At 39.7% G+C, this 25951-nt stretch overlaps 1 protein-coding gene across 1 annotated transcript in view; it reads left to right on the top strand.

Moving 5' to 3' along the window:
* Arfgef3 (ARFGEF family member 3) overlaps positions 1-25951 on the top strand; it is a 169006-nt gene that overhangs the window by 128031 nt on the left and 15024 nt on the right. The window contains exons 23-31 of the mRNA XM_021658764.2: positions 984-1128; positions 2519-2641; positions 6297-6400; positions 6932-7076; positions 14750-14878; positions 16894-17070; positions 20519-20633; positions 22087-22189; positions 22409-22540. Coding sequence (XP_021514439.2) covers positions 984-1128; positions 2519-2641; positions 6297-6400; positions 6932-7076; positions 14750-14878; positions 16894-17070; positions 20519-20633; positions 22087-22189; positions 22409-22540 — 1173 coding nt within the window. The remainder of the gene's footprint in view (positions 1-983; positions 1129-2518; positions 2642-6296; positions 6401-6931; positions 7077-14749; positions 14879-16893; positions 17071-20518; positions 20634-22086; positions 22190-22408; positions 22541-25951) is intronic.

Genomic DNA, 25951 nt, shown 5'->3' with positions numbered 1-25951 from the left:
AAAATGCTTTGAGTGAAAACATGACATACTGAATTTGTGGTCTCTAGCTAAATCAGTATTTGTAGGGAAATTAAAGTTGCAAATGTTTGTATCAGAAGGGAAGAACTCTTAGTAAAGAAATCATTATGTATTTGGTCAATTGACTTGTGATAAAGATGCCATTTCAATTCAATGGAGAAAGAAGACTGTTTTCAGCCAGTTGTATTTGGAAACTTGTACGAAAAATAAGCTTAAACTTTCATCTCTAACAACATACACACACACACACACACACACACACACACCCCTAAACATTGGTCATAACATGAGCACAAACTATAAACATGGGTGGGGCAAAGGTTTCATGGAGGCAATACCAGCAACATGAGCCTTAAAAAAATTGATGAGTAAGACCTTATCAAAATTAAAGTTATGTATCCTGAAATATAAAATTAAAATATAATACTAAAAATGTAACTCAGGGCTGGAGAGATGGCTCAATGGTTCATAGCACTGGCTGTTCTTCCACAGCATCCAGGTTTGATTTCCAGCATCCATATGATGGCTCACAACTATCTATATCTCCTGTTCCATGGGATACAACATCTCTGTTGACACCCCTATGGATACCAGGCATGCATGTGATACACATACAGACATACATATAGGGAGAACAAACACATAAAATCTTTTTTTAAAAAAAAGATAAGCTCAAGATTGTGAAATTATTTGCAAAGCATGAACAAGAAAGGACCTGAGTCTACAGTGCATGGCAATAAGGAGGCACATATCCAAATACAAAAAACCAGCAAACGAACAGAAGGCTAGTTTGATGAAAATTTGCTCATCAACATTACTTACTAGGGAATAAGTGAATCTTTCTCACTTTTGTTTTCTCTTTCACTAAAATTAACTCAGAAATAGGGGGAAGAGAAGTACATGATCTTTCTTACAAGTTCTACTTGTGTTAACTAATCACTTCCTCCTTCACTTCACCTTCACAGGTGGTCACCTCTATTGGGGAGCTGGTTGAGGTATGCTCCACACAGATCCAGTCAGGATGGAGGCCCCTGTTCAGTGCTCTGGAAACAGTGCACAGTGGGAACAAGTCGGAAGTGAAGGAGTACCTGGTTGGAGACTACTCCCTGGGTAAGAACAGTTGAGTAATTCTTTCTATGGCATCAATCTTTATGACACCTATCAGGTTTTCAAAACAGCAGGAGGAAAACAATTTGTCAGCGTGTTTTGTCAACAGGAAATAACATGTACCTATGACTTGGGGTTGGATTGCTGCCAGATGGCCCAGCGTGCTGAGATGCTACTGGTCATTCTGTATTGCTCTGTAGAGTTCCTTCCTGAAACTACAGAGGAAAATGTTACAAACTGAACATCCAAAAATGTGAAATGCTCCAAAATCAGAAAAGAAAAAATTGTATTCCATTGCACTCAGATTTCAGATTCTTGGTAAACTCTAAGTAAATATTCCAAACTCTGAAAAACTCCAAATTGTGAAACACATCTGGTCCTCAGCCTTGAGGAGAAGGTACAATTATCCTTGTATCTATCTATCTCCCTTCAGGTAAGAAAACAGGAAAGTATAGTGCAGGGGAATCAGAATTAGGAAGACGGGATTTAGCTGGAAATAGATTGGCATGCCCAGAGTCCAGGGGTCTTGTTTCAGTGATTCCCAGGACTGCCCTAACATTCAGAAATCCAGCAGAAAGGCACATGGGACAGAGTATACAGCTCTGAATGGAGTTGTTAACTGGCTCGGGTTTATTCCATTCCTCATGACTAAAAGTCACTCTGGTAATATAATATGGGCACAGCCTGGTTATAAGGTAAGAAGAGAGACTCTGGAGGAACATAACACAGAGTGAGCACCCAACAGTGTAGGTGTCAGCAATACAAAACTGGTTACAGACCCAGTTGGAAACTGGTCACAAAGATACATTGTACCTGGCACGTGCCAAATCCTGGGTGTTCCTTATAAACCAAATTGTTTGCACAGTCTAGAGTAGTGAATCTCCTTATGAGATAACTTGCACAGGAATATTCTGGGAATCAAGTTCCTGGATGCCAGTCTAGAGCCACTGGATTGACAGTCTTGTAAGCCAGATTTCCAAAGACAAGCAGACTCATTCCTATGACTTCTATACAGGAATGAATGAAAAAGCATGTTTCATCAGATGCTTGTCTAATTGGTTCTTCCTCTTGTCTATAGATATTCTATAGTTTTGTGCTGCAACATTCCATAGACCCCCATCGTTACTGTACTGTAGACCCACACATTACTCCAGGCTTACGTTCCTACCCCCAGTATCTACCCAACTTTCTTGTTAGTCTTCCTATAGCTCCACTGTAGGTGAAGCAGCAAGACATGCTAGCTAGTCACTCAAAAGGTTCAGAAATTTTTTCTAATGAATCTTTTCTAAGACTCTTTGAGAGCATAAGCACACTGAAGGGTAAAAACCAACCAAACCAACCAAACAAACAAAAACCCTCCCTTTGTTAAGATTCTATTCTCTTCCTCCCTCAGGAAAAGGCCAGGCTCCCGTGTTTGATGTGTTTGAAGCATTTCTCAACACTGACAACATTCAGGTTTTTGCTAATGCAGCCACTAGTTACATCATGTGCCTTATGAAGTTTGTCAAAGGGCTGGGTAAGTAGAACGCTCCTTTATTTCATAGTCACTGTAGACATTTCCCACAATGGCTTTTATTTCTGGAGACAGAGTCCTAAAAATAAACAGACATCCTGGGATATGAACAAATGGGGTCAGAAACTTATTGTACTTGGGGTTTGGCTGAATTGATTTTTTTTCACTGTATCTATAAAATACCTTGTGATATAATATGTTCTCAACCTATATACCATTTATGCCAACTTCCTTTTCAGTCTTAGAATATTCAATATAATCTTCATGTTTGATTGTGTTTAGGAAACCATTCCCTTCAGTGTCACTGTCAACAGTCCTTTTAGCCTTCTTAATTGTAATGTGTGTTTTGTATGAGTCAGCGTCCTCCTCCTTGAAGTCCTGGTGTATTTTAGGAAGCATATAGGTAATTATCCTTAAATTAGCAACACTTAATAATCTGAAGTCTTATACACAGCATGACCTACTGAAACTGAGTTGTACAGAGCATGAACTACTCATCTGGGTGAGATGGAGAAAAAGTACAATGTGCTTAAGCACAAGCTTAAAAGACATTTACACATCAGAGAGGTTTGCACAGTAAGTTCCTGGATAAAGAGTCAAAGAACCTTGCAAATAAGAAAATACAAGGTTGCTGTGGTTCTTTTGCCTTCTCAATAGATAACTGATGCACTGATCATTCTTTTGTGAAAGAAAATTGTGCACAAAGAAGTTGTTAGACTTGTATCACACTTATTCTTGGAGTAAGAACAAAATGAAAGCATCAGGATTTACTTGCTATTAGTCTGAGCTGTAGACAATTCTTACCCAGTTCTGTTACAACATACAGTTACCACCATTACCTACAAGGGTACATCTTAAGACCACCAGTAGATTCTTAAAACCACTAATAGTACCAAACCTGTGTATTCTCTATTTTTTCTCCTATGCATACATACCAACAATTAATTTATGAAGTAGGCATTATATCAGAATGACAAAACTAATGATAAAGGCTAGAGGGATGGCTCAGCAGCTCCAGTGTTCTGAATCTATGTAGGCATTTGGGCCCACTCTCTCAGGACTTGATGGACTGAGTTGGGGCTTTCTAAAGCCTCCCTGGAACCTCGAGTGCCCACAAGGTATAGAGAAACACACACTTCATTTATAGTAAGTCTAGGTCAGACAACAAAATATCAGGCTCTAGCAATAGACTCATCCCTATTTGACCCAGGGATCTTGAGAACTCAAAGGGCCTGAACTAAGCCTACCAGCTGAAGGCAGCAAGTGTATGGTAAATGGGGAATCCTCAGGTCCTGAAAGGGATCTTAGAAATCATTGGATCCGACTTCATGATAGAGAGGAGAAAAAAAAGAGACCCAGAGGAAATTAAACAAGCAAACAAACAGTTAAATAAATAAAAGAAGTTTCTATATCAGAAGACCAACAGAGCCGACTAACCAAGGCTAAGAGAGGCTTGCTGAGACTGAAGCGTCAACCAAGGACCATGCATGAACTGAACCTAGGCCTCCTACAAAGATATACTAGGTAAGCAGCTTAGGCATCATGTGGGTCTTCTAGTAAGGGGAGTGAGGACTGCATCAGACACAGACTCGCTTGCCAGCTTTTTGATCACTTCCCCCTGACAAGACTGTCTTGCCAGGCCACAAAGGAAGAGGGTATGCTCAATCCTGATGCAACTTGATGAGCCAGAGTGGATAGGAAAGGGAGCTACCCTTTTTTGAGGAAGAGGTGGGAGGGGAGGAGAAATGTAAAGTGACTAAAAAAATTAATAAAAAGTAAAATTAAAAAGAATAAAGAGTACTGGACCAAGGTTCAATTCCTAGCACCCATATGTCAGCTCATAGTCATCTGTAATTCCATTCCCAGGGAATTGCTTCCTCAAGCACTGGGCATGTGAGTGGTACACAGATATGCATGCAGGCAAAACACTCATACACATAAAAATAAAAATAAATAAATAAATAAATAATCAAATAGTAAATATTAAAAATAAAATCACTGATAGCAATACAGTAATATCGCATCAGGCAGTCTGGTAACTCATATGGCTACAAAGTGACAACAGGTACATATCATTATCCATCCCGCATGCAGAACACAAAGGGATTCGGTACATCCCAGATGGGATGGAGCAGATGTGACATTTCATCATGTGGCTGACAATAACATGTAAGTCAGGAATTTCTTATTTCTGAAATTTTCCACTCATGTTTTCACGTCATGTGGGTACAAGTACTTAGACCATAGCAAAGAACAAAAGGTGACAAATTTTCCTCGGACATCAGACACATCAAGTGTCAGTGAAATATTCAGGTAAAGGTACCTAACAGCATGTTGGAAATTTGAAACTTTAATTTAGAAAAAAGTTAGAGACTAAAGGTCGAGACGCCAAATTATTAATGTGGACATGGAAGATATTTTGAAAAGATAAGTTCTAATTTATTCTGAAGTTTATGAAGTGGAGGGTCAGGGTGTAAGTCTTGGGGTTCAGTGGAAAAGACAACACCCTCCATACAGCCGTGCTTCTGTGTCATACTTGGTTCCAGAAAGTGTATTTACATAGAGTCCATACACAGCATAAAATGGCAACCCCCGCCATAATCAGAGGATAGAAAACGACACTATTGTTCATTTCCACCTGCTTTTTTTCAGCATGAATTCACTCTAACCTCTGTTTTCATTTGTAAGGTATATAAATGTAAACTAGAAAATGTCAAACTTAGAGTTCAAATCTAACTCACTAACAGATTTTCTTTAAAACAGTTTTATTCATCTTGGTACTACAGCAACAGAAATGAAGGTATAGCCAAGACAGGATGACCTGCAAAGCCTGAAGTACTTGCTCTCTGGCCCTTTACACAAAGTTTACCAACGCTAATCTAAAATGTGAATTTGTCTATTTCTTTTCTGTAGAAGCATGCCTTATTGCTTCTGAATTTTAACTAATGGCTAGTAATTATGTCTATTTACCCATAGGGAAGGGTGCTTGCTGCTACAATTGCAGACAATGAGCTATGATTACAATGCTATGGAATGGTTTTATTAGAAGCATAGAAATAGATTCATGACATTGAGAATAAAGATTATAATTCTAATTTATTTACTTATAGAAAATCTTTTTCTCACTTATTTATCTATATTATTCTCATTTATTTACCTATAAAAATCTCTGCCACTCTATGAAAATAAACTAATGTAACTCTAATGAAGTAGCCTATGTCTCCAAACCCCACATGCTTATTCTTTCTGGGTTCTTCATCTACTATCGTCATTTAGTGCCTCATGCTGGCGGCAGTTAAAGTCCACAGAGGGAGGCCAAGTGCCTCATTTCAGCTTTCCAAGGCCTGCCTCTGCAACTGTTCTCTGTCACCAGGCCTCAGAACTCACTCCATCCAGCAGAGAAGGAAATTAGTGTGCTGATTTCAGGAACACCCTCTCAGCCACCAGAGGAACTGAACCAGAACAGACCAAATGTTCCTCGTAGAGAGAAAATTTAATAGAGTGGAATTTTGTCAGGACTATTTGAGTTATTTGTTGTAACTTTCTTTTTGTTTGTTTGTTTTCTTCTGTGTAAATTTGGGCAAGATGTGAGTGAGCAGGTCTTCTCTTACAATTGAAGAGTAGGGGTAATCTTGTCTCTCTCCCCACGCTGCCCTAGGGGAGGTAGACTGTAAGGAGATTGGAGACTGTGTCCCTGGAGCTGGAGCCACATCCACAGACCTGTGCCTGCCTGCCTTGGATTACCTCAGGCGTTGTTCTCAGGTACTGGCAAGGCCCCCACATAGCCCCGAGCCCCACGTATGCCTCTGAGGGTATTCATAAAACACCAACAAACGTCTTCAGCTGAGACCTAGGAGAGACACCTTTATCTCCTTCACCTTGACCTCAGATCTTTCCATCTCCCAGGTTGCTCTTGCCCTTCCGTTTCCATGGAAGTGGGTCATGGGAAGAGGAAGCCAGAGTCTGCTGCCCATTTTCCTATGGACTCTTCTCTGGGGTTCCCAAAGACAAATATATTCAATATACTTCAGTTACCTTTGTGGGTTTGTAAAACTGTATAAAACTCAGATGAGGAAAAATAGCCACTGATTCATTGCCAGTGAACATCATTGCATCTGCTTCCTGATAGAAATGCTCTTGTCAGCTTTCTTTTAAATGCAAATCTCAATAACTTTTGGTTTTTAGGAGCCCTTCAAATTTTACTTTTACTATTCCCTAACACTGAGAAGTTTCCAATATTTAAGTGCCCTGTCTGGTGTGTGTTTTGTTTTTTGTTTTTGTTTTTTTATTTAGTTATTGGCCAAGATCTACAAAATGCCCTTAAAGCCAATATTCCTTAGTGGGCGACTTGCCAGTTTGCCAAGAAGACTTCAGGAGCAGTCGGCAAGCAGTGAAGATGGAATTGAATCAGTCCTGTCGGATTTTGATGACAACACCGGTAAATTAGTTGATTTGACTAAGATTATTTTTCATGTTCTTAATCCCAGAATCATAGGCCCTAAATTAAGAATGTTTACAGATCATGAGTATAGTCATCCATATCTATGGGCTTTTAACGTAATTTTTTATTAGGATAAGTTTAACCAGAATTTTCAAGGACTCCCTAAAATCAACACTAACTCATTCTTCTTACATGGTGTCTCTGTGTAAAGTAATCATAGTTATATAGATGCCACCAAATAAGTTTTAAACTGATTTCTCTTGAATTTAACAAAGTTGGGCAAAATTGCACTGGTTCTTAAATGGACTAGCAATTGCCTTCACTAGCTTCAAGAAAACACAATTACTTCCCCTAAGACTATTTGGCTAGAGACAGGGGAAATTAAGCCATTACTGAAGAAAGACTCTATTGTGATGAGTGAAGCTGATAGGCTTAGATAAAGAACACTTTTAAAAAATTTGTTTCAAATTAAGTTCCATGCATTTTTCTGTGAACCAGACTCCTATATAGTAATTGTAAATCATTTTCCCGGGGATTGATTCTGATTCACACCTGTTGTCTTTTGTCTCAGAAGAGTTTATTCAGTTCTCATCTAGAAATTCAAATCATGCTCTTAAATAGGCCTATGTTCCGAGCACAAGTTGTTTCAAATACTTGTGGAGAGTGTTTTTACTTTAATCGTTCAGTATAGGAGTGACTAGAAGGTCACAGTGTTTGGTATATCTTAAGTGGCGAAACTTCATTAAATCAGGTAGAGAAAACATTAGAGGGAGGAATAGATATCAGATGTAACAAATAATTTAAATTATGAAAAGAATTTTTTTTTTTTAGATTTTATAATTGCCTTATTTATCTTGGGCCGGGCAGATATTATTTTCATCTATGATATCTCAATAACCTCCCCATCTACCTTCCAACAACCATATAGTGCCATCCTCCTTAAAGATTCCACATCTGGACGACCTTCCATCCACAATCGTATAAAAACTTACTTACATGCTTCATCTGCACATTTCCACATCATTATTGGAGTCCTTACAGCATGCATGGTTCTTTCTCCACGCTAACCCATCGTGGTGTCCTTCTTTTCCTCTCTTCCTGTCGCTGAGTCTCCTTCCCATGACTCTACAGGCCTCAAAAGCCCACAAACTTTGGCCATGCCTTCCCCATTCTGCCTTGCCCAGGTACTGGCCTTTTAATCAACCACTCAGGAATAATGTCTTAACAGGTCTACTCAAAATGTATAGGGTAGTAACCATATCTTGAGGGCTAGTAATTAGCATCAAAATACAAGCATCAGACTAATCCCCAACAATTCTCCTGTCTAAATAAAAAGGCCATTTTTGTACAGTAAGAATAATTATGAAACAATTATAACAATTATAAAAAACAATAGGTAAGACATAGGTATATGTGTACACACACACACACACACACACATATATATATAGTTTAGTCTAAATATATTTGGCAATCTGAAGAAAGTATCTCTTATCTATAAGGGTCTAAGATTTTGTACATAAGTTATTTTTATTATAGTTTGTATCTAACAACCTTAAAACATCTGTCGAGACCTAAAATATCTTTTTAATTCCTAAGCAACTAAACTAAACTAGTCATTTTAAAACTATAACTGTCTGGTCTTCAACCCTATCAGAGACTTGAGAAGGAATAAAATTAGTGCATGCTAGCAGCCTCCAAAAAATAAAAATTGACAAAGACAGTTTGCTGCCTGAACAGCCAGCCATCTTTAGCCCTTTGGCCCAGTACCTTTGACAGACATATTTGTGAAGCAGGAACTATTTAGGACTGGCTTACCCTGTCTTGGCAGAGCTTAGCAGACAACTTGGCCTGCCTTTAGACTTGTCCATTTTAGGCAGAATTCTGTCTGTTGTAGAAGCCAGAGCATTTTATTTGCTCAGAGGGCTGGTTTGCCACATTTGAAGCTATCTCCATGTGGAAGTTCTTAGATGCTCATCATCTTCTTTGAGGTAGGTTGGGTGCTGCCAGAAAGTGACATGTCTCATTGTCAAAGAATCCTTAAAATAATAAAAAAAATATTTGAAATATTATATTCTATAGGTCTCTGAGGTTTTTGAAGACTTATCTGTCTATCTTTATATACTCTATCTATAGAATATGTACATGTTAAACCTAGGATGTGTATTTCTTTGATAAATTATACTAGTGACTAACATGACTATGAGTTGATTAACTAATAACTTGCATTACCTAATATCATAAACAGCTTGTAATAGCAGTTTTAAAAGCATTGGAAATAAACCTTAAATTTGTATCCATATGCCAAAATTTAACAATGTAACAAAAAAGCATTATTTAACCATAACAATATCTTTAAGTAGAAGAGTAGATTCAATAATCTATTTCTAAAAGATATTTATAAATCCCCCTTCTTTTTTCACAATCCCTTTCTCCTTACCTAAGAAAAGAAGAAAAAAGAAAAGAGAGAAATTCCTAAGTGTAACCTCATTTTCTCTCTGGATAAGGCCATTACTAACTTATAACAATCTCCCAATGACAATAAACATTCATAGCCCAAGAAAACAATCAAAACCCACCCAATCCCCCTTAAGGGAAATGGAGTATTGTTCTCATGGGTTTTTATCACTGATTTGGGGATGAAGAAATCTTATTTAGGGCCCAAAGGAAATTGGGAAAAATGGTTAAGTAAGCTAGCATTAACATTTGTAGTCCTCTAAATGTTGAGAAATTCCAAACTTAATAGAAGTTCTGTTTGGAACAGTCTGAAATACTGGGCAAATTGCTTTTAGCAGCTTTTTTCTAAGCTCTCTTGGGAGCAGGCTCTGACGAGAAACAGCATCTGCAGTTCTTGAAGCTGGAAAGCTGGAACATGCAGAAAGCTGGAACAGATGTCAGCATCTCAGCATTCTGAAGAATGAGTCCTGTCAGGTTTGATCCAGTGTCATCAGTGGCCAGTTCTTTCGTTCTGAAAACATATAATTTCCCATAAGCATCTTAAAGTCCTAAAATTATAAATGTATGAGATGTGCAGGATGTGCAGATCAATTAAGAATGCTTTTCTGGTCTTTGTGTGAGCAGAAGAAAGGCATTTTTCCGTTAGCCAGTCTGGGTTGTAAACCAAACTGTGAACCAATTTATGCCATTTAAAAGAATGGCACGGTAAGTTTTGAGGGTATTGAAACCTAGGAATTCAGAATGTCTCCCCTTGTCGTATCTGATCATTATTATTCTGGGTGGACTCCAAAGACCTTTTCTTTCTTTCTTTTTCTTTTTTTTTTTTTTTGTTACCATAAACATAAAGCTTTCCTTCCAACATAATATAGTCCATGTCTTCCAGGATGAAGTTATCGTAAGCATAGAATGATCCAGATTAGCAGTCCAGTTTTTACTTAAAACAATAATAATGTTATTGTTAAATAAATAATAAATAATAATATTATTAAATATAACATTTAACAATATTAAATAAATATTAAACAATAATAAATATTATTTAATATTTAATAAATATTAAATAATAATAAACATACATATAAATATAACATGTTTATATTTATTATTAAATATAAACATCATTATGTTCATGAATTGGAACAAGATTGTAAGGAGTTAAAATATACTGTTTTATAGAGATGATATCATTTTTATGGAGACAGGGTTTTTCTTTGTACCCCTGGCTGTGCTTCTTTCCTTCCCGAGGGGTGGGGTTAAAGGCATTAATTAATTATTTTATCTTAGTTAGAGTTCCTATCAGTTATTGTGAACTGTAGGCTGTTCTGAACATTAATTAATCATTTTGTGTTATCTGTTTAGTGCTGATTAAATTACCATTCAGTTTTCATGGAAGTTCTTCACTCGAAAATCGTTGCGCTACTAGAATATAAATTAATTATTTACTTTGTTAGTCCGAGTTTCTTGTGTTTTATTTCGCATGTGGACCCAAACTAGGCTGTCTTCCAGATGTTCCTGGGCGTCATTGTATGGGCTGATCCGATTTTTCACTACTAGCTCACCAGAAATCCTCCCTCTGTGGCGACTGCCATTTGCTAAGGGTTCCTGGGCAGCAGCTGCATTTGTGACACCCACAGCAGCACCTGTGCTAAGCCAGCTTGCCTGTGCACTAAGGTTTGAGGGATAAAACCATTTTTGCTAAGGAAACATTCCCCTCCCACCCCCAACCTCCACACTTTTTTTTCAGTAGTTACTGTTTGAAAGTGTCTTGTGTCTCCCATCAGCAGCCAGCTCTGATAGGTTAAGTCTGTCCCGTTGTCTCCCGTCTGCCCACAGGATGCTGTCTTTGTTTGTGGGTGTGTTTAAGAGTCTCTCTTAAAAAGACATTAACCTGGGAGTTTCTAGTTTTTTAAGCTTGGATTGTCTCTCTAGGAGCTTATTCCTCTCCCCTCCCCACAACTGTGGTAAAGTAAGATTGTAAGGGTATGGATACATAAAATTAGTTGGGCGTCATATGTTGTTTTAAATTAAAATGGTGTTTGTCTACATAATGTTTATTATTTGCCCTATAATTATTATGGTAGTATTATCACAATAAGACACAGATACCTGTTAGATTCTATAATTGCCTTACTTACCTTAGGCTGGACAGTATTTTCATCACAATAACCTCCTCATCCAGGTTATTTCCAGATTCTGGCTGTTATGAACAAAGCTGCTATAAACATAGTTGAGCAAATGTCCTTGTTGTATGGTGGATCGTCTTTTGGGTAGCTGCCGAGAAGTGATAATAGCTGGGTCTTGAGGTAGTACTATTTCCAATTTTCTGAGAAAGTGCCAGATTGATTTCCAAAGTGGTTGTATAATTTTCCGCTCCCACCAGCAATGGAGGAGGGTTCCTCTTTCTCCACATCCTTTCCAGTGTGTGTCGTCACTTGAGTTTTTCATCTTAGCCATTCTGATTGGTGTAAGATGGGATCTCAGAGTCATTTTGATTTGAATTTCCCTGATGATTAAGGATGTTGAGCATTTCTTTAAGGGAGGCAGAAACTGCCACTGTCATGAACTAGGTTGCCTGCTCTTTGATCACTTCCCCCTGGTGATGAGGTGTTGCCAGGACACATCGGAAGAGGATACAGGCAGACCTGATGAGACTTGATAAGTTAGGGTCAGATGGCAGGGGAGGAGAACTCTCCTTTCAGTGGACTAGGGGGAGGAGATAGGAGGATATGGGGGGGAAGGTGGGATAGAGAGGAGATGAAGGAGGGGACTACAATCAGGATATAAAGTGAATAAATAATAAATAAATAAATAAATGAAATAAGTAAATAAATTAATAAAATAAACAAATGAAATAAGTATAAAAATAAATAAATAAATGGAATAAATAATAAATAAATAAAATAAGTAGATAAATAAGTAATAAAATAAGTAAATACATAAAGAAATAAATGATCTCCCCATCTCACCTTCCAGCCCATATTCAATGCTATCTGCCTTAACCATTCCTATCCGGGCTACCTTCTATCTATAATCTTATAAATACTTGCTTGTATTCTTCATCGGGGCCTTTCTACACCATTGTTGGATTTCTTCCTTTTGGCCCTCATGTTTTTATTTCTCCATGCTAATCCATTGTGGTGTCCTTCTTCCTCCTCTCTCCCTGTCTCTGTTGAGAAAGAATAATTTTTTAATTTTAATTTTTATTTTTTATATTAATTACAGTTTATTTACTTTGTATCCCAACTGTGGCCCCCTTCCCTTTTGATTTAACATTTGAAAGTTTAAACCAATGTAATTATGAGCAGAAGCTAATACTGTTGTCTATAATAATGTTTTGAGTTTTGCCTTGGACTAAAGGCAGAAAGAAGGAAAAATATACATGCCTACTTGACTATAAATTGATAATAGTTGACAGACAGAGATTGCAGCAAGCATCCTCCAATTCATTTATGCAAATCAGCACTCAATTTTATGCTATAAGGCCCATCTTACAGAGGGATAAATATCAGAGAAATATCTACCTAAAGTTCCCACAAGTTATTAATGATTAACCATCAATTCAGCAAGGACTTAAAAATCATAATTATCCATATTAATCTAAGCCAAAGGCCAAAACATTGCATTCCATCTGCAAATGTTTCAGTAAATGTGTTCTAAAGTTAAGGTGTAAAGTGGTCCCACCTACTCTCCCATTGTCCTCACGGGGCTCTTTGCCTAGATCCAGAAAGGCTTTTAATACAAAGGCTCATAAGGCAGAGAAATGTATAAAAGTCTTAGGAACATTGCACATATAGGGGACACGCGTGAAGGGTGGAGCGGTGAGCATAACACAGCACACTCGCATACTTTTTAGGCAGTGCTCAGAATCTTGTGGAGAGAGTGGCAAGGGGATGGAGATACGGGCTAAAGCCGTGAATTTTAGGGTTGTTTCAGAGAGTTACGTGGTAGAGAATCTAGGAACAACTGGATGCTGAGGATTACTCGGCATATGCACTTCTCATGCTCACTGCAGCCCTAATTAACCAGACTGTACTGATCAAGGCTGTTTCTCAGCCTTGTACGTAACAATATCCCTTTTCAAATAACCTTTATGGCTTGTTGCACATTGGAAGACAGACCACCTGGCCCATTCTAAAGCCACACGTCCTCTAGTGATTTGGGCTGGAAGTGGCAAATATACCAATTTGGCAAATATCAAGGTAGATCACCTTAACCCTACCACAGTAAACAAAGCAGCTTGGCAGAGATTAGGAAATAACTGGAGCTGGAGTTAGGGGACGATGGAAAGCTAGTGCCTTGTAGTTACAGAGTGTGCAAGATGATAAAAATTTTGAAAATGGCACTAATGGTTGCACTGCATGATGCCTATAATTAATGCCACTAAAGTTATAAAGAAAGTAGTGAAAGTCCTTAATTTTGTCAGTTTTAAAGAGTGGGCAGGAAGGCTAGGGACATAGCTTATTCTGTAGAGTGCTTATGCATGATGCTCTGGGTTTGGTATGTAACACTCCATAAGTAGTATGGTATCTGACAAGTACCTGAAATCCCAGCACTTGGGAGGTGACCGATGGACTATAAATCAATAATAGCATCTTCCTTGTCAACTATTATGTATATCTGTATGTTTACGATTCATGTATTTTATCTAGTTTTGTAGATGTTTGCATTTATGCTAGGCAGGATAATTTTGTACAGTGGAAATGCATGATAATGTCTGAGAATATATCATTTCTGAGAACTGTTTAGGTATTTGTGTATTAGGTACATGTATGTGAGGTGGAAACTTCCAATCAGAAGTACAAGGTCATTGGTGGGTAAATATCAAATTTGAGGCTAGAATGGGCTAAAAAAAAAAAAAGCAAACAAGAGGATGCAGAGTAAACAAAAACTAAATGGACAATTTTATATTTTTATTATTAATATATAATTATCTCCCGAGATGTCTGACAATCATTTCAGTATAGAATGTATATATATAAAACATTGCCACTTTAAAAAGTGAAGTTAGGAAGAATTTGAGTCTTGTGTTTTCTTTTGACTTTGTCAGACTATGAATCTTTGTCTACTCATAGGTACTGAGTATTAACACTCTGATTGATCGCTAGCATATCACTGTACCTTGCCATTCATACATTTTATTTGCTTGGATCGTGCAAGGATTTTTTCCTGATGGAGATCTGGATTTCAGAGAAGTCTGCTTTTTTGTTTTCCAGGCCTGATAGAAGTTTGGATCACCCTGTTGGAGCAGCTAACAGCAGCCGTGTCCAACTGTCCCAGACAGCACCAACCACCAACCTTAGATTTACTCTTTGAGCTGTTGAGAGATGTTTCCAAAACACCTGGTAATTGCCTACATCTGTTTAGAGGGGTTGTTGGACATGTAACTATTTTCAAGAAGGTATCTCTTTAGATGTTTACCTGTTTTGGTTTGGTTTGGGGGCCTTTGATTGTTTTCCTTTTCTGTTTTTATTTTGATTCTCTCTCTCTCTTTTTTTTTCAAGGCAGGGTTTCTCTGTAACAGCCCTGGCTGTCCTGAACACTCTTTGTAGACCAGGCTGACCTCTAACTCAGAGATCCGCCTGCCTCTGCCTCCCTGTGTGCTGGCATTACAGTCACATGCACCCAGCAGTTTACCTGTATGTCATTGTTTTACATTTAACGCAGTATATGCTCAATAAATGTACTGAATGGCTTCAGTGAAGTTATGGTTAAGGTAAGTCCCTGAAATTTTACCAAAGAGGTGTGCTTTAATGCTGTTGCAGTCCCACATCAGTGCATCCATGCCATCAGTGTCTCCATGAGCTGGCTTCGCTGTTGTCCATGATCTCTGCCTTCTTCCGTGGCCGGCTCTTACAAACTATGCAGCCTCAGGGCTGTCAGCAGAGCTTAGCAGATCCAGCACTCACGAGCATATGTCATACTACGCAGCCTCTCGTCACGGTGATTGGAATTGGAAAAGGATGCCTAGGACAGTCCCCTATATAGGAAAGAAGAAACCTTAGTAATGCATCTCAGAATTTTAAGAACTTAGCATGTATATTCTCATTCCAAAGTTTCTTTGGTCAAAGACACTTTATGTAGAAATGTAAGGTGTTTTTATTGTTATTTCCTGCTTGCTTTGCATAAACGTCTGAGAACCATGTGCATGCAGTACCTGTATTGGCCAGAAGAGGGCATCAGAAGATCCCCTCTGGAACTGGAGTTAGACACAATTGTAAGCTGCTGTGAAGGTGCAAGGAATTGAACTCTTATTCAGTGCTCTTAACAGCTAAGCCATCTCTCCAACCCTGAAATTTTAGTTTTGACTAACAGAATTAGAACCTTAAAGAAGCTACTAGTTAATTCCACAATGAAAAGATGCCTATTCATCATTAAGAAGACTTGATTATTAACGCCTGCTTAAAATTCATTACAAAGTTTGTAGCTATTTGCATATGTTTAAAAGTTAAAAGCATTCTGCTGAAGAGAGTTATGCAACATGACTTCTAAATACATTTTATTAGTAAGTACCATTTTCAGTTTTTATATACATTGCACGTATGAATGGTATTTAATGTAAATATATACACATACCTCTTTGTTGAAGTCTCTTAAATACTAAAATAAAAATTGTGAACACTAAGAGAGAAGCAGTTAATAAATGTGAATAACATTATGACATTTATAAGGCATTATTTCACATGTGACATCAACTATATGGATTTTTATGCATTTGTGAACACACATACATGCATGGGCATTCAAGTACTTAAAGGATACACGTTAAAGTGGAATTATTTCTTTAGGTAAGTTTTGTTTTCCTTGATAGGTTTTTATTTAGTTGGTTAGTTAGTTAGTTTCTGCTTGTTGGGTCTTGCTGTGTAGGCCACATTGGCCTGAAACTGGTAATCTAGCTGTCCTGACCTACCAAGCTCTATGATCAAAGGCGCATGCCAGCCCACCTTATTTGTGCGTTGCCTTTAAAAATAATTATATATATATATATATATATATATATATATATATATATATACTAGTGTTTCTTTAAGGAAGCACAAAGATTTTCTTTATAGTATTGCCTAAAAAGAGATTGTTTCCTAAATGCAGATAGGTATTTATGTGTTTGAATCTGAGGACTAAGAGATCAATGACATTTTGGCTTTGTGGTATTTGAATTTTTATGTGTATTCATATGCATGCAGAGCTAAAATAATATAAAGGGAAAATGCCCCTTATTGCCCCCGGCGATATGTTAGTTCTTCCCACACTTTCTTGGACAATGGGGAGATCTTTTGAAAGAGATCTTTGATACCAACCATGGCAACAAACCCCCACTCTCCTTGAAATCGCTATTTTGACCCTTCTCTATCTTTTTCAGGCCCAGGGTTTGGAATCTATGCAGTTGTTCACCTTCTCCTTCCCGTGATGTCTCTGTGGCTCCGTCGTAGCCACAAGGACCATTCCTACTGGGATATGGCATCTTCTAACTTCAAGCATGCCATTGGTCTGTCCTGCGAGCTGGTGGTGGAGCACATTCAAAGTTTTCTACACTCAGGTAGCTACAGCACCAGAGCCAGGCCTTGGGGCCATTGCTTCTGCAGGCAGCATCATTATCTCAAAGTGCTTAGTGAATGCCTGGTGCAAATGCCTTTGTGGAAGATACAATACTTAATAGCAGGTCTAATGTAGCTATGCATAAGAAGAGGGAAAGCATATTCAAGTACAAAGCTTTTTAAAATTCCCATAGCCAGAGTATGCAGAAGTGGTATGGCTTGTTGTTCATGTTTCTTCATTTAAAGAGGGCAAATGAAAGAAATAGAATTTAGAAAAGACTCCAGTTACCACAAGAAGTTACTTATCAGGACAGAGGTGAAGGGAAGTTTTTATTTTATTTTATTTTAATTTTATTTATTCATGTTACATCCCTAATGTGCATAGCTCCTCACTCTTCTGCCTGTCTCACCCTCTCTCTCTGTTTCCTCTCCCCCCTCCTCCTCAGAGAGGGGGGCCCTATTCAGCAAATCAAGTTGTATCAGGACTGAGCACATCCTCTTCCCCTGTGGCCTGGCAAGGTAGCCAGGAGAAAGTGTTCAAAAAGCAGGCAACAGAGGCCACATCAGAGTCAGCCCCCATTCCCCTTACTAGTCAACCTATATGAAAACTGAGGTGCCGATCAGCTACATCTGAGTAGGGGGCCAAGGTCTAGTCCATGCATGGTGCTTGGTTGGTGCTTCAGTCTCCACAGGCCCTCCTGGACCCTTGTTGGTTAGAGCTGTCGGCCTTCTTGTGGAGCTGCTGTCCCCCCTGGGTCCTTCTATCCTTGCCTCACTCCTCCACAAAGCTCCCTGCGCTCCACCAGTGATTGGTGGTGGGCCACTGCATCTGTTTCCATCAGGTGCTGGGCGGAGCCACTCAGAGGGCAACTATGCTTGGCTCCCCTCTGCAAGCATAGGAGAATATCAGTAAGTGTCAGGGGTTGGCTGACCCCTGGGGTGAGTCTCAGCTTGGGCCAGTCATTTGTTGAACATTCCCTCAATCTCTACTCTATTTTTGTCCCTGCTCATCTTGTAGACAGGGTAAATTTGGGGCAAAGTTTTTGTGGGTAGATTGGTGTTCCCCTCCCTCCTCCAGGAATTTTGTTTAGTTAGAGGGTGGCCTTTTCAGTCTCCATGACCCCTGTTACTAGGAGTCTCAGCTAGAGTCACCCCTAATCCTTCCAGAAGCCTACCCTGTCTCCAGAGAAGTCCTTGCCCAAGGTTTCTCTTCTCTCTGCAACCCCTCTGTCTTCCTGCTCCCACTCTTCCCAGGTCTGATATCAACCCTCATTTCTCTCTGTGCTCCCTTTCTTACCCTGTAATCTCTCTTCAACCACTTCTGCTGTGGGAATCTATTTCCATTTCAGAGTGGGAATTAAACATCCTCCCTTGGGTCCTCCTTGTTACTTATCTTCTTTGGATCTGTGGACTGTTGTATGCTTATCCTTGACTATATGGCTAAAAGCCACCTATAACTGAGTATATGACATGTGTATCTTTCTGTTTCTGAGTTACCTCACTCAGAATGACCCTTTTTAGCTCCATCCATTTGCTTGTAAATTTCATGATTTCCTTGTTTTTAATAGCTGAGTAGTAGTCCATGGTGTAAATGTACCACAATTCTGTATCCATTGTTTGGTTGAAGGACATCTAGGAGGCTACCTATACCCAGGAAAACACAGGAAATAAATAACCCCACATCATTAAAACCAAAAGAAGGGGAAGCACACACATACACACACAAACTCTACCACCACCACCACCACCAAAAGTAACAATTAACAACTCCTGGTTATTAATATCTCTCAATATTAATGACCTCGACTCCCCAATAAAAATATACAGGCTAATAGAATGGATGCAAAAATAGGACCCATCATTCTGCTTCATACAAGGAATATACCTCACCAATACAGATAGATATTACTTTAGAGTAAAAGCCTGGAAAAGGGCTTCCCAAACAAACAGACCCAAGAAGCAAGCTGGAGTAGCCATTCTAGTATCTAATAAAATAGACTTTCACCCAAAATTAATCAAAAGAGATGGGGAAGGGACACTTCATATTCAGCAAAGGAAAATTAGACCAAGATGATGTCTCTATGCCCCAAATGCAAGGGCACTCACATTTGAACAAGAAACATTGCTAAACTTAAATCACATATTGCACCCCACACATTGATAGTGGGAGACTTCAACACCCAACTCTCACCAATGGACATATCATCAAGACAGAAACTAACCAGAGAAATAAAGAAATGGATGTCATGAATCAAATGGACTTAATAGATATCTACACTCAAACAGAAAAGAATATACATGCTTCTCAGGACCTCACAGGAAGTTCCTTAATGCCAGTGGCACTTTGAAAAACACATGTGCTAGCGGAAGGTCATGTTGAAAGTGGCAGATGGAGGACAGTCAGGACAGCAGCCTGGGGACATGAGCAAGGACCTCTGTGAAAGTGGGATTCTTGCTCATGGGGTGCTTGGAGAGGTTTGGGAGGAAGAAGAAATAGCTTCCAAACAGAAAGGGGAAACACAGAGAAGTGTAAAGAGGCCTCTTAGCTAGAAAAGATAAAAGAGACCAAGTAGAATATTGGCCCCAAGGAATCTAAAGCAAGAATAAGCAGTTGTGTTTGTACTCAATTCAGTGAGGACAATTTATCCTAGAAAATAAAAACGCTGGTGAATGAGAGAGGGACGTTCACAACTGATGGAGGAAGGGGTGTTTTCCACAGCTGATGAAGGAGGAGGGAGGGATTTCCACATGTAGGTAGTGAGTATGTCTCAAGAGCTTGATGTTTTTAAGCAGGCTGTTGCTTTGCAGTGTGGAAGATACCATTGAAAATTGCTTCTGTGGCATCACAGGGACTCTGGGGTGGGGGTGGGGGAACATGTGGACTCATTTCTTGAGTTGGCAAATAGAACTGGTTTGGAGATCTTTCTTTTCTTTAGTCTGCAAACAATGTACAAATGGAAGCCAGATTGACAAGTTTCAGAAACTACCAAAGTGAGAAGTAGTTGTTTTGTTTTCCAAGTGCACGTATATGTAATTCAGTTTTCATTACCAAGGAAAGTACGTTTGAATTTTAGAAGCATTTTTTTCAGCAACTCATTTCTAGGCCATATATGTATTATATTCTGTCATTAATTCTGTACATTAATTATATGCTGAACATTGAACAATACACACACACACAAGTAAACCACGTATTTCATCTTACTACACATTTCTTCTCTAAAGGAGAGGAAACACATCAAAATTAGGTAGAAGGACTCCAAGAAAAACATTGCTTTGCAGTATTTTGTTTTGAGATGTAATGGAAGGTATATGCCATTCTTTTTTTAATCTCTTTTTCCCAAATGTATATCTTTTTATGTCTCAGACTTTCCTCCTTTGCCAGAGATGGCCATTTCATTCTCTCTCTTTAAACCAGAGTTGTGAGAATCTTATTACTTCTTCCTGTAGACATCAGATATGAGAGTATGATCAACACCATGCTGAAGGACCTCTTTGAGCTTCTGGTGGTATGTGTGGCCAAACCCACTGAAACCATCTCCAGAGTGGGCTGTTCCTGCATACGGTGAGAAAAGGGTCCCTTAGCTCTCTACAAGGGTGGGATTTTATTATAGAATCCAAAGGAATTATCTTTTATGGTAATGACTCACTTTTTTGATTGCTTTTCAGAAATAATGTATAATTAATAGCCACACACACACACACACACACACACACACACACACACACTTTGGTGTTCAGTCAGCAAGTTCTTAGTATAGAACAAGAAAAAGAAAATTAAGTGGTACATAGAAAGTGATAGTTCCCTTGGAGGCAAAGGAGGATGATGAGAAGTGATGGTGGATGGAACCTGGAATTTAGTGCCCACTGCCAGCTCCAGGTAGTTTTCCTCTATATGTTATGGGGTCCCATGGACCCCTTTGCATGATTCTCTTAAGTCTTGGGATCCTGCTCTCATATTCCACGCCTAACAAGTGCCATTTTGGAGTCCAGAGTACTGTTCCTTTGTATGATGAAGACATAAAATTCTTATGAAATTGTTACTAGATGCCTATGCCCTGCCACATCTTTAGTGTAAGGATGCTGAGTGTGGTGACATAACCACCAGCTACACATTTATAATCTCAGAACTCAGGAGGGTTTGAGTTCAAAGTTACCCTAGGCAACACAGCAAGGCCATGTCTCAAATAAAAGTAATAATAACTAAAAGAGAGAAACCAGAAGCTGATAACATTTACACCTACAGAGAGGCTAAGTATAAATACCCAGAAAGGACAAGAAGTGTGAGAGCAGCGTGATAATAATGATGACGTGGTTCTAACTCCAAAGTGATTTTCTTCATTAGTTTTCTATTGCTACAATAAAAACACCTTTTATAAATTAGCCAAGGCAACTTATAAAAGGAAGTAATTAATTGGGATTATAATTCCAAATCCGTGTTGTGGGATCAAGGGCATGATAGTAGAAACGGCTGAGACCTCACATCTCAGACTTGAACCCTTCCCTCCCCCACCTCTTATGACACACCTCCTTTATAAGGCCACATACCTTAATCCAGCCCAAGTAGCCACTGACTGTGTATTTAAAGCCAGAGACTTTTCTGGGACATCTCATTTAAACCACTACAGTATGTTTTTGCTGTGGTAACATTCCAGCTGAGAGAACAGGATAACAGGCACAAGGAGAAAAGAATAAGTGACAGGAAGAGTGTGTGTCTTGTTTTACATAGTTATTATTTGTAAAGGAATGGTAACAAATGGGGCCAGAATGGAAAAATAAGTGAACGATATATAGCCTTGCATATGAGCCGAAGGTGGTCCCTTTGCAATGAAAACCCACTGATGTTTCTTAATTAAAATGGTTTAGATTTTAGCATCTTGACAGTAGAATACCAGAGGGGTGGAAGGCAGGAGTGAGAAGAGACAGAAAGTCTTGCAAAGCAAGTGCAGGATAAAATTATGCACAATTCAGCTTTGAAGACGACAGAATTTCTGGACTGAAGCCGTGCCTTTTGGCAGGTATGTCCTGGTGACAGCAGGCCCCGTGTTCACAGAGGAAATGTGGCGACTTGCGTGCTGCGCTCTTCAGGACGCCTTCTCAGCCACACTCAAGCCAGTGAAGGTAAGATGCCACAAGGATCTCTTCTTTCTTAGACCCCCATGCTTTGGCAGACTGGGCACCTGAGTTCTGCTTGTGTCCTCATGTGTGGCAGCTGCACAGTAGCAGAACACACACACACAAAAAATTCTGGCTTGGTTATTTTATCCGTGTCAGATGCGAGATTGTGCTTGGCACTCTGAACCAAGACAAACCCTTGGAACACCTCCTCTTCCTCCCTAGGACCTGCTGGGCTGCTTCCACAGTGGCACAGAGGGCTTCAGTGGGGAAGGCTGCCAAGTGCGGGTAGCAGCACCATCCTCCTCCCCAAGTGCAGAGGCAGAGTACTGGCGCATCCGGGCCATGGCCCAGCAGGTAAGAGTTGGAATGCAGGTCATGGGGACTCCGGAAGCTACATCATCCCGAATGTCCTACATCACCAGGCTACCTCTTACTCTCTTAAAGACATATCATTTTTCCACTGGAATGGCTTTAGCTCATTCTTTCCACACCATCCCTTGCTGGTTGTATCCAGATCAGAGCCAACCCTGCAGCCAGGATTTCAACTACACCTTCCTTAGGCTACTTAGAAGGCATTTCTATACTATCGCTGCTAAATATGGTCGACTAAAGATAGTTCACGTATTACATTTTTATTACCCATACAGAACACAGTCATTAATATTTGTAAGCAACTTAGCACATGTGAGTTGAATATAGCCAATCATTAAAATATATTTTCATGCAACCTGGATTTGGTTCTTAAGACCTACATCAGGTGGCTCACAAGCACTTGCAGCACCAGTTCCAGGGGATATGTGGAGAAGCTTTTTGTGTAGGTTGCTTCTAAAGGGCTCCCCCAGCTGTGCTTAGCAAATGAAACAAGAAAGAGCCTTCCACATTCACATTCTCACCTCATCTGCTGAGCACATTCATAATGTCCTGGGATGTGACTATTGGTTCTGAGGGGAGAAGGCATGTCCATAGGAAGCACCTTTTGTGTTCATGCAAAAGAAGGCACAGAAGAAAAATAAGGCTACAGTGAAGACCCCCTTCAATAGGATGGCAGCTGGGTCCAGCTCTAACAATGAGTTGGGCTCGTGGTAAAGCCAGGGTAGTTCTCACGGATGAGTTCTCTAAACAGGAAGCTGTGACCCCTAGTTCAGTTTTTGTACATATACTCTGTAGTATTTTCACCTGTGTGCAAGCATGCATTAAGAGTATAAAAAATGACAGCTGGGCAGTTTTATGTTTTCTACAATTCATTACTAAACGGGCAGAGGCAGAGGGGCCTTGAATTCAGGCTAGTTTAGGCTATAGAGTGAGTTCCAAGCCACCTTGGTGATCCTGTTTCACACTCAACAACCAGTGGAAATGTCAGTAGAGAGCCCTTTCCTAAAATTAATGGTTAATAGAGAAGAAAAGATAGTTGTTTCACTTCTCAGTGTTTCCCTCTTCCTTCAATTTCAAACCTTCCTTCAGAATTTACAGTTTAAAAAAAGGTCTTTTTTCATTAATTTATTTGATATCTAACCCCCATAGGTACCAACCCACGCTGGCACATCAAGTTGCAGCAGGGCTAAGGGCATCCTCTTCCACTGAGGTCAGACAAGGCAGCCGAGCTAGGGGAAAGGGGTTCAAAGGCAGGAAACAGAGTCAGAGACAGCCCCTACTCCAATTGTTAGGGGACCACATGATGACCAAAGTGTACATGTGTTACATATGTGTAGGGGGCCTAGGTCAGCCCATTCGTGCTCTTTGGTTGACGGTTCAGTCTCTGTGAGCCCCCACAGATCTAGGTTATTTTACCCTGTAGGTTTTCTTGTGCTGTTCATGACCCCTCCAACTCCCTCAATCATTCCTCTCACTCTTCCACAGGCTCCCCAAGCTCTGCCTATTGTTTGGCCTATTGTGGGTCTCTTCATTTGTTTCCATCAGCTGCTGGATGAAGCCTCTCAGAAGACAGTTATGCTAGGCTCCTGTCTACAGTCATAGCAGAGTATCATTAATAGTGTCATAGGTTGTCTGTCTCCCATGGGGTGGGTCTTAAATTGGGCTAGTCATTAATTGGCTATTCCCTCGGTCTTTACTCCACCTTTATCCCTATACTTCTATGCAAGACAAATTTTGGGTCAAAGGTTTTATGGGTGGGTTGGTGTCCCCTTCCCTCTACCTGGCTACAGGAGATGGCAACTTCAGGCTCCATATCCCCTGCTGCTAGAAGTCACTCCCAAAGAAATGATATTTGGAAAATGGATCTGATAGATGTTTGGTATTTTTCAACCACTTCTGCCTAAGCCACACCAGTAGTCCTGATAGAGTCCTAAAAGGACCTGAGGGTCTTAGCTTCATTCATTTGTTTGTTGGAGACACAGTCCTGGCTGTCCCGGAACTCACAGAGATCTGTCTTTTTCTGTTTCCTGAGTGCTGGAATTAAAGACATAAACCACCATGCTTAGCTGAGTCTTAGTTTCTTATTCCTGCCTTGGATATAAAAATCAGAGATAAGGGGATATGGCAAAATGGTAAAGCGCTTACTTAGCATGTCCAAATCCCTCTAGAACTGATATATACATATATATAAACATATACATACACACATATAGCATATCTATTTATATTATGCATATGAGCTTTTATAAACATAGTTCCTATCTAGTGAATGTCGTCAGTCATAGGTACCACAGTAGAGAGAAGTTCACTAAGATGCTAGGCCTTCATTTTCCAAAGGAGCAAAGGGGTTTAGCCTTCTTAGAAAAGAATGACACACAGCTAGCTCATTCCAGTTACTTTATTTATACCTTATACAAGGTTAATTCCTGCTTGAGTTCCAGCCCTGACTTTTTTTTATGATGGACTATGACCTGTAAGCTCAATTTAACCCTTTCCTCAGCTACCAAAATTATCTTGCCCTTGCTACCCATGCGAGCAGACAACCCACACAAAATCTCAGTCCCTTTTATCCATGGCCACAATCAAAAGTAAGAACTCCAGGTTTGCCAGGAGTGTCTTTTTACCAAGGTCAGTGCAGCTGCAAGCTGTCAGGTAGCACCAAATGCAGATTCTCTAGAGAGACAACATTTCTCCAAGGTTCAAACAATCTCAAAACAATTTCTCAGCCTCTACTGATTGACCCAAACATAACAAAGGCCTTGCTGAAACATTTCACCCAAAGCCAGACACAAAGGCTGTACTATACATATCACTTAAAGTCAGACATAAAGGCTTTACTACACATTTTACTACAGCTGTCCTGGTTAGTTTTGTCACTTTGACACAGTGAGGGTCATCTGGAAGAGGAAACCACAATTGAAAGCATGTCTCTATCAGATTGGCCTGTGACCAAGCCTGTGGGTCATTTTCCTTCTTGATGATAATGTGGAGCCACCCCTGAGCTGACATTGCTGGGTATATAAGAAAACAGGCTGAACAACAAGGAAGTGTCTAGGGAAAAGGCTTAATCTTCATTCAGAAGGGTAAACAGGATATTTTTTGGCTCTGTTGGTCTTTGTGTGGAAGTAGGAGAAGGCAGGGAACAGGACAGGAGCCTTCGACAGGGATCCTCTGAAAGACAACCCATCAGGGTATTGAAGCACATGCTGAGACCCATAGCCAAACTTTGAGCAGAGTGCCGGAAACCTTGTGGAAGAAAAGGGAGATAGAAAGACCTGGGGAAGACAAGAACTCCACACGAAGACCAACAGAGCCAAAAAAATACGAGCTCAGGGGTCTTGCAGAGGGTGATGAATCAACTAAGGACCATGCATGGAGAGGACCTAGACTCTG

Source organism: Meriones unguiculatus, chromosome 20 (genome assembly GCF_030254825.1).
Source record: "Meriones unguiculatus strain TT.TT164.6M chromosome 20, Bangor_MerUng_6.1, whole genome shotgun sequence".
Taxonomy (NCBI): Eukaryota; Metazoa; Chordata; class Mammalia; order Rodentia; family Muridae; genus Meriones; species Meriones unguiculatus.
Note: the sequence above shows the minus strand (reverse complement) of the source record. Positions and strands in the feature narration are given on the sequence as shown.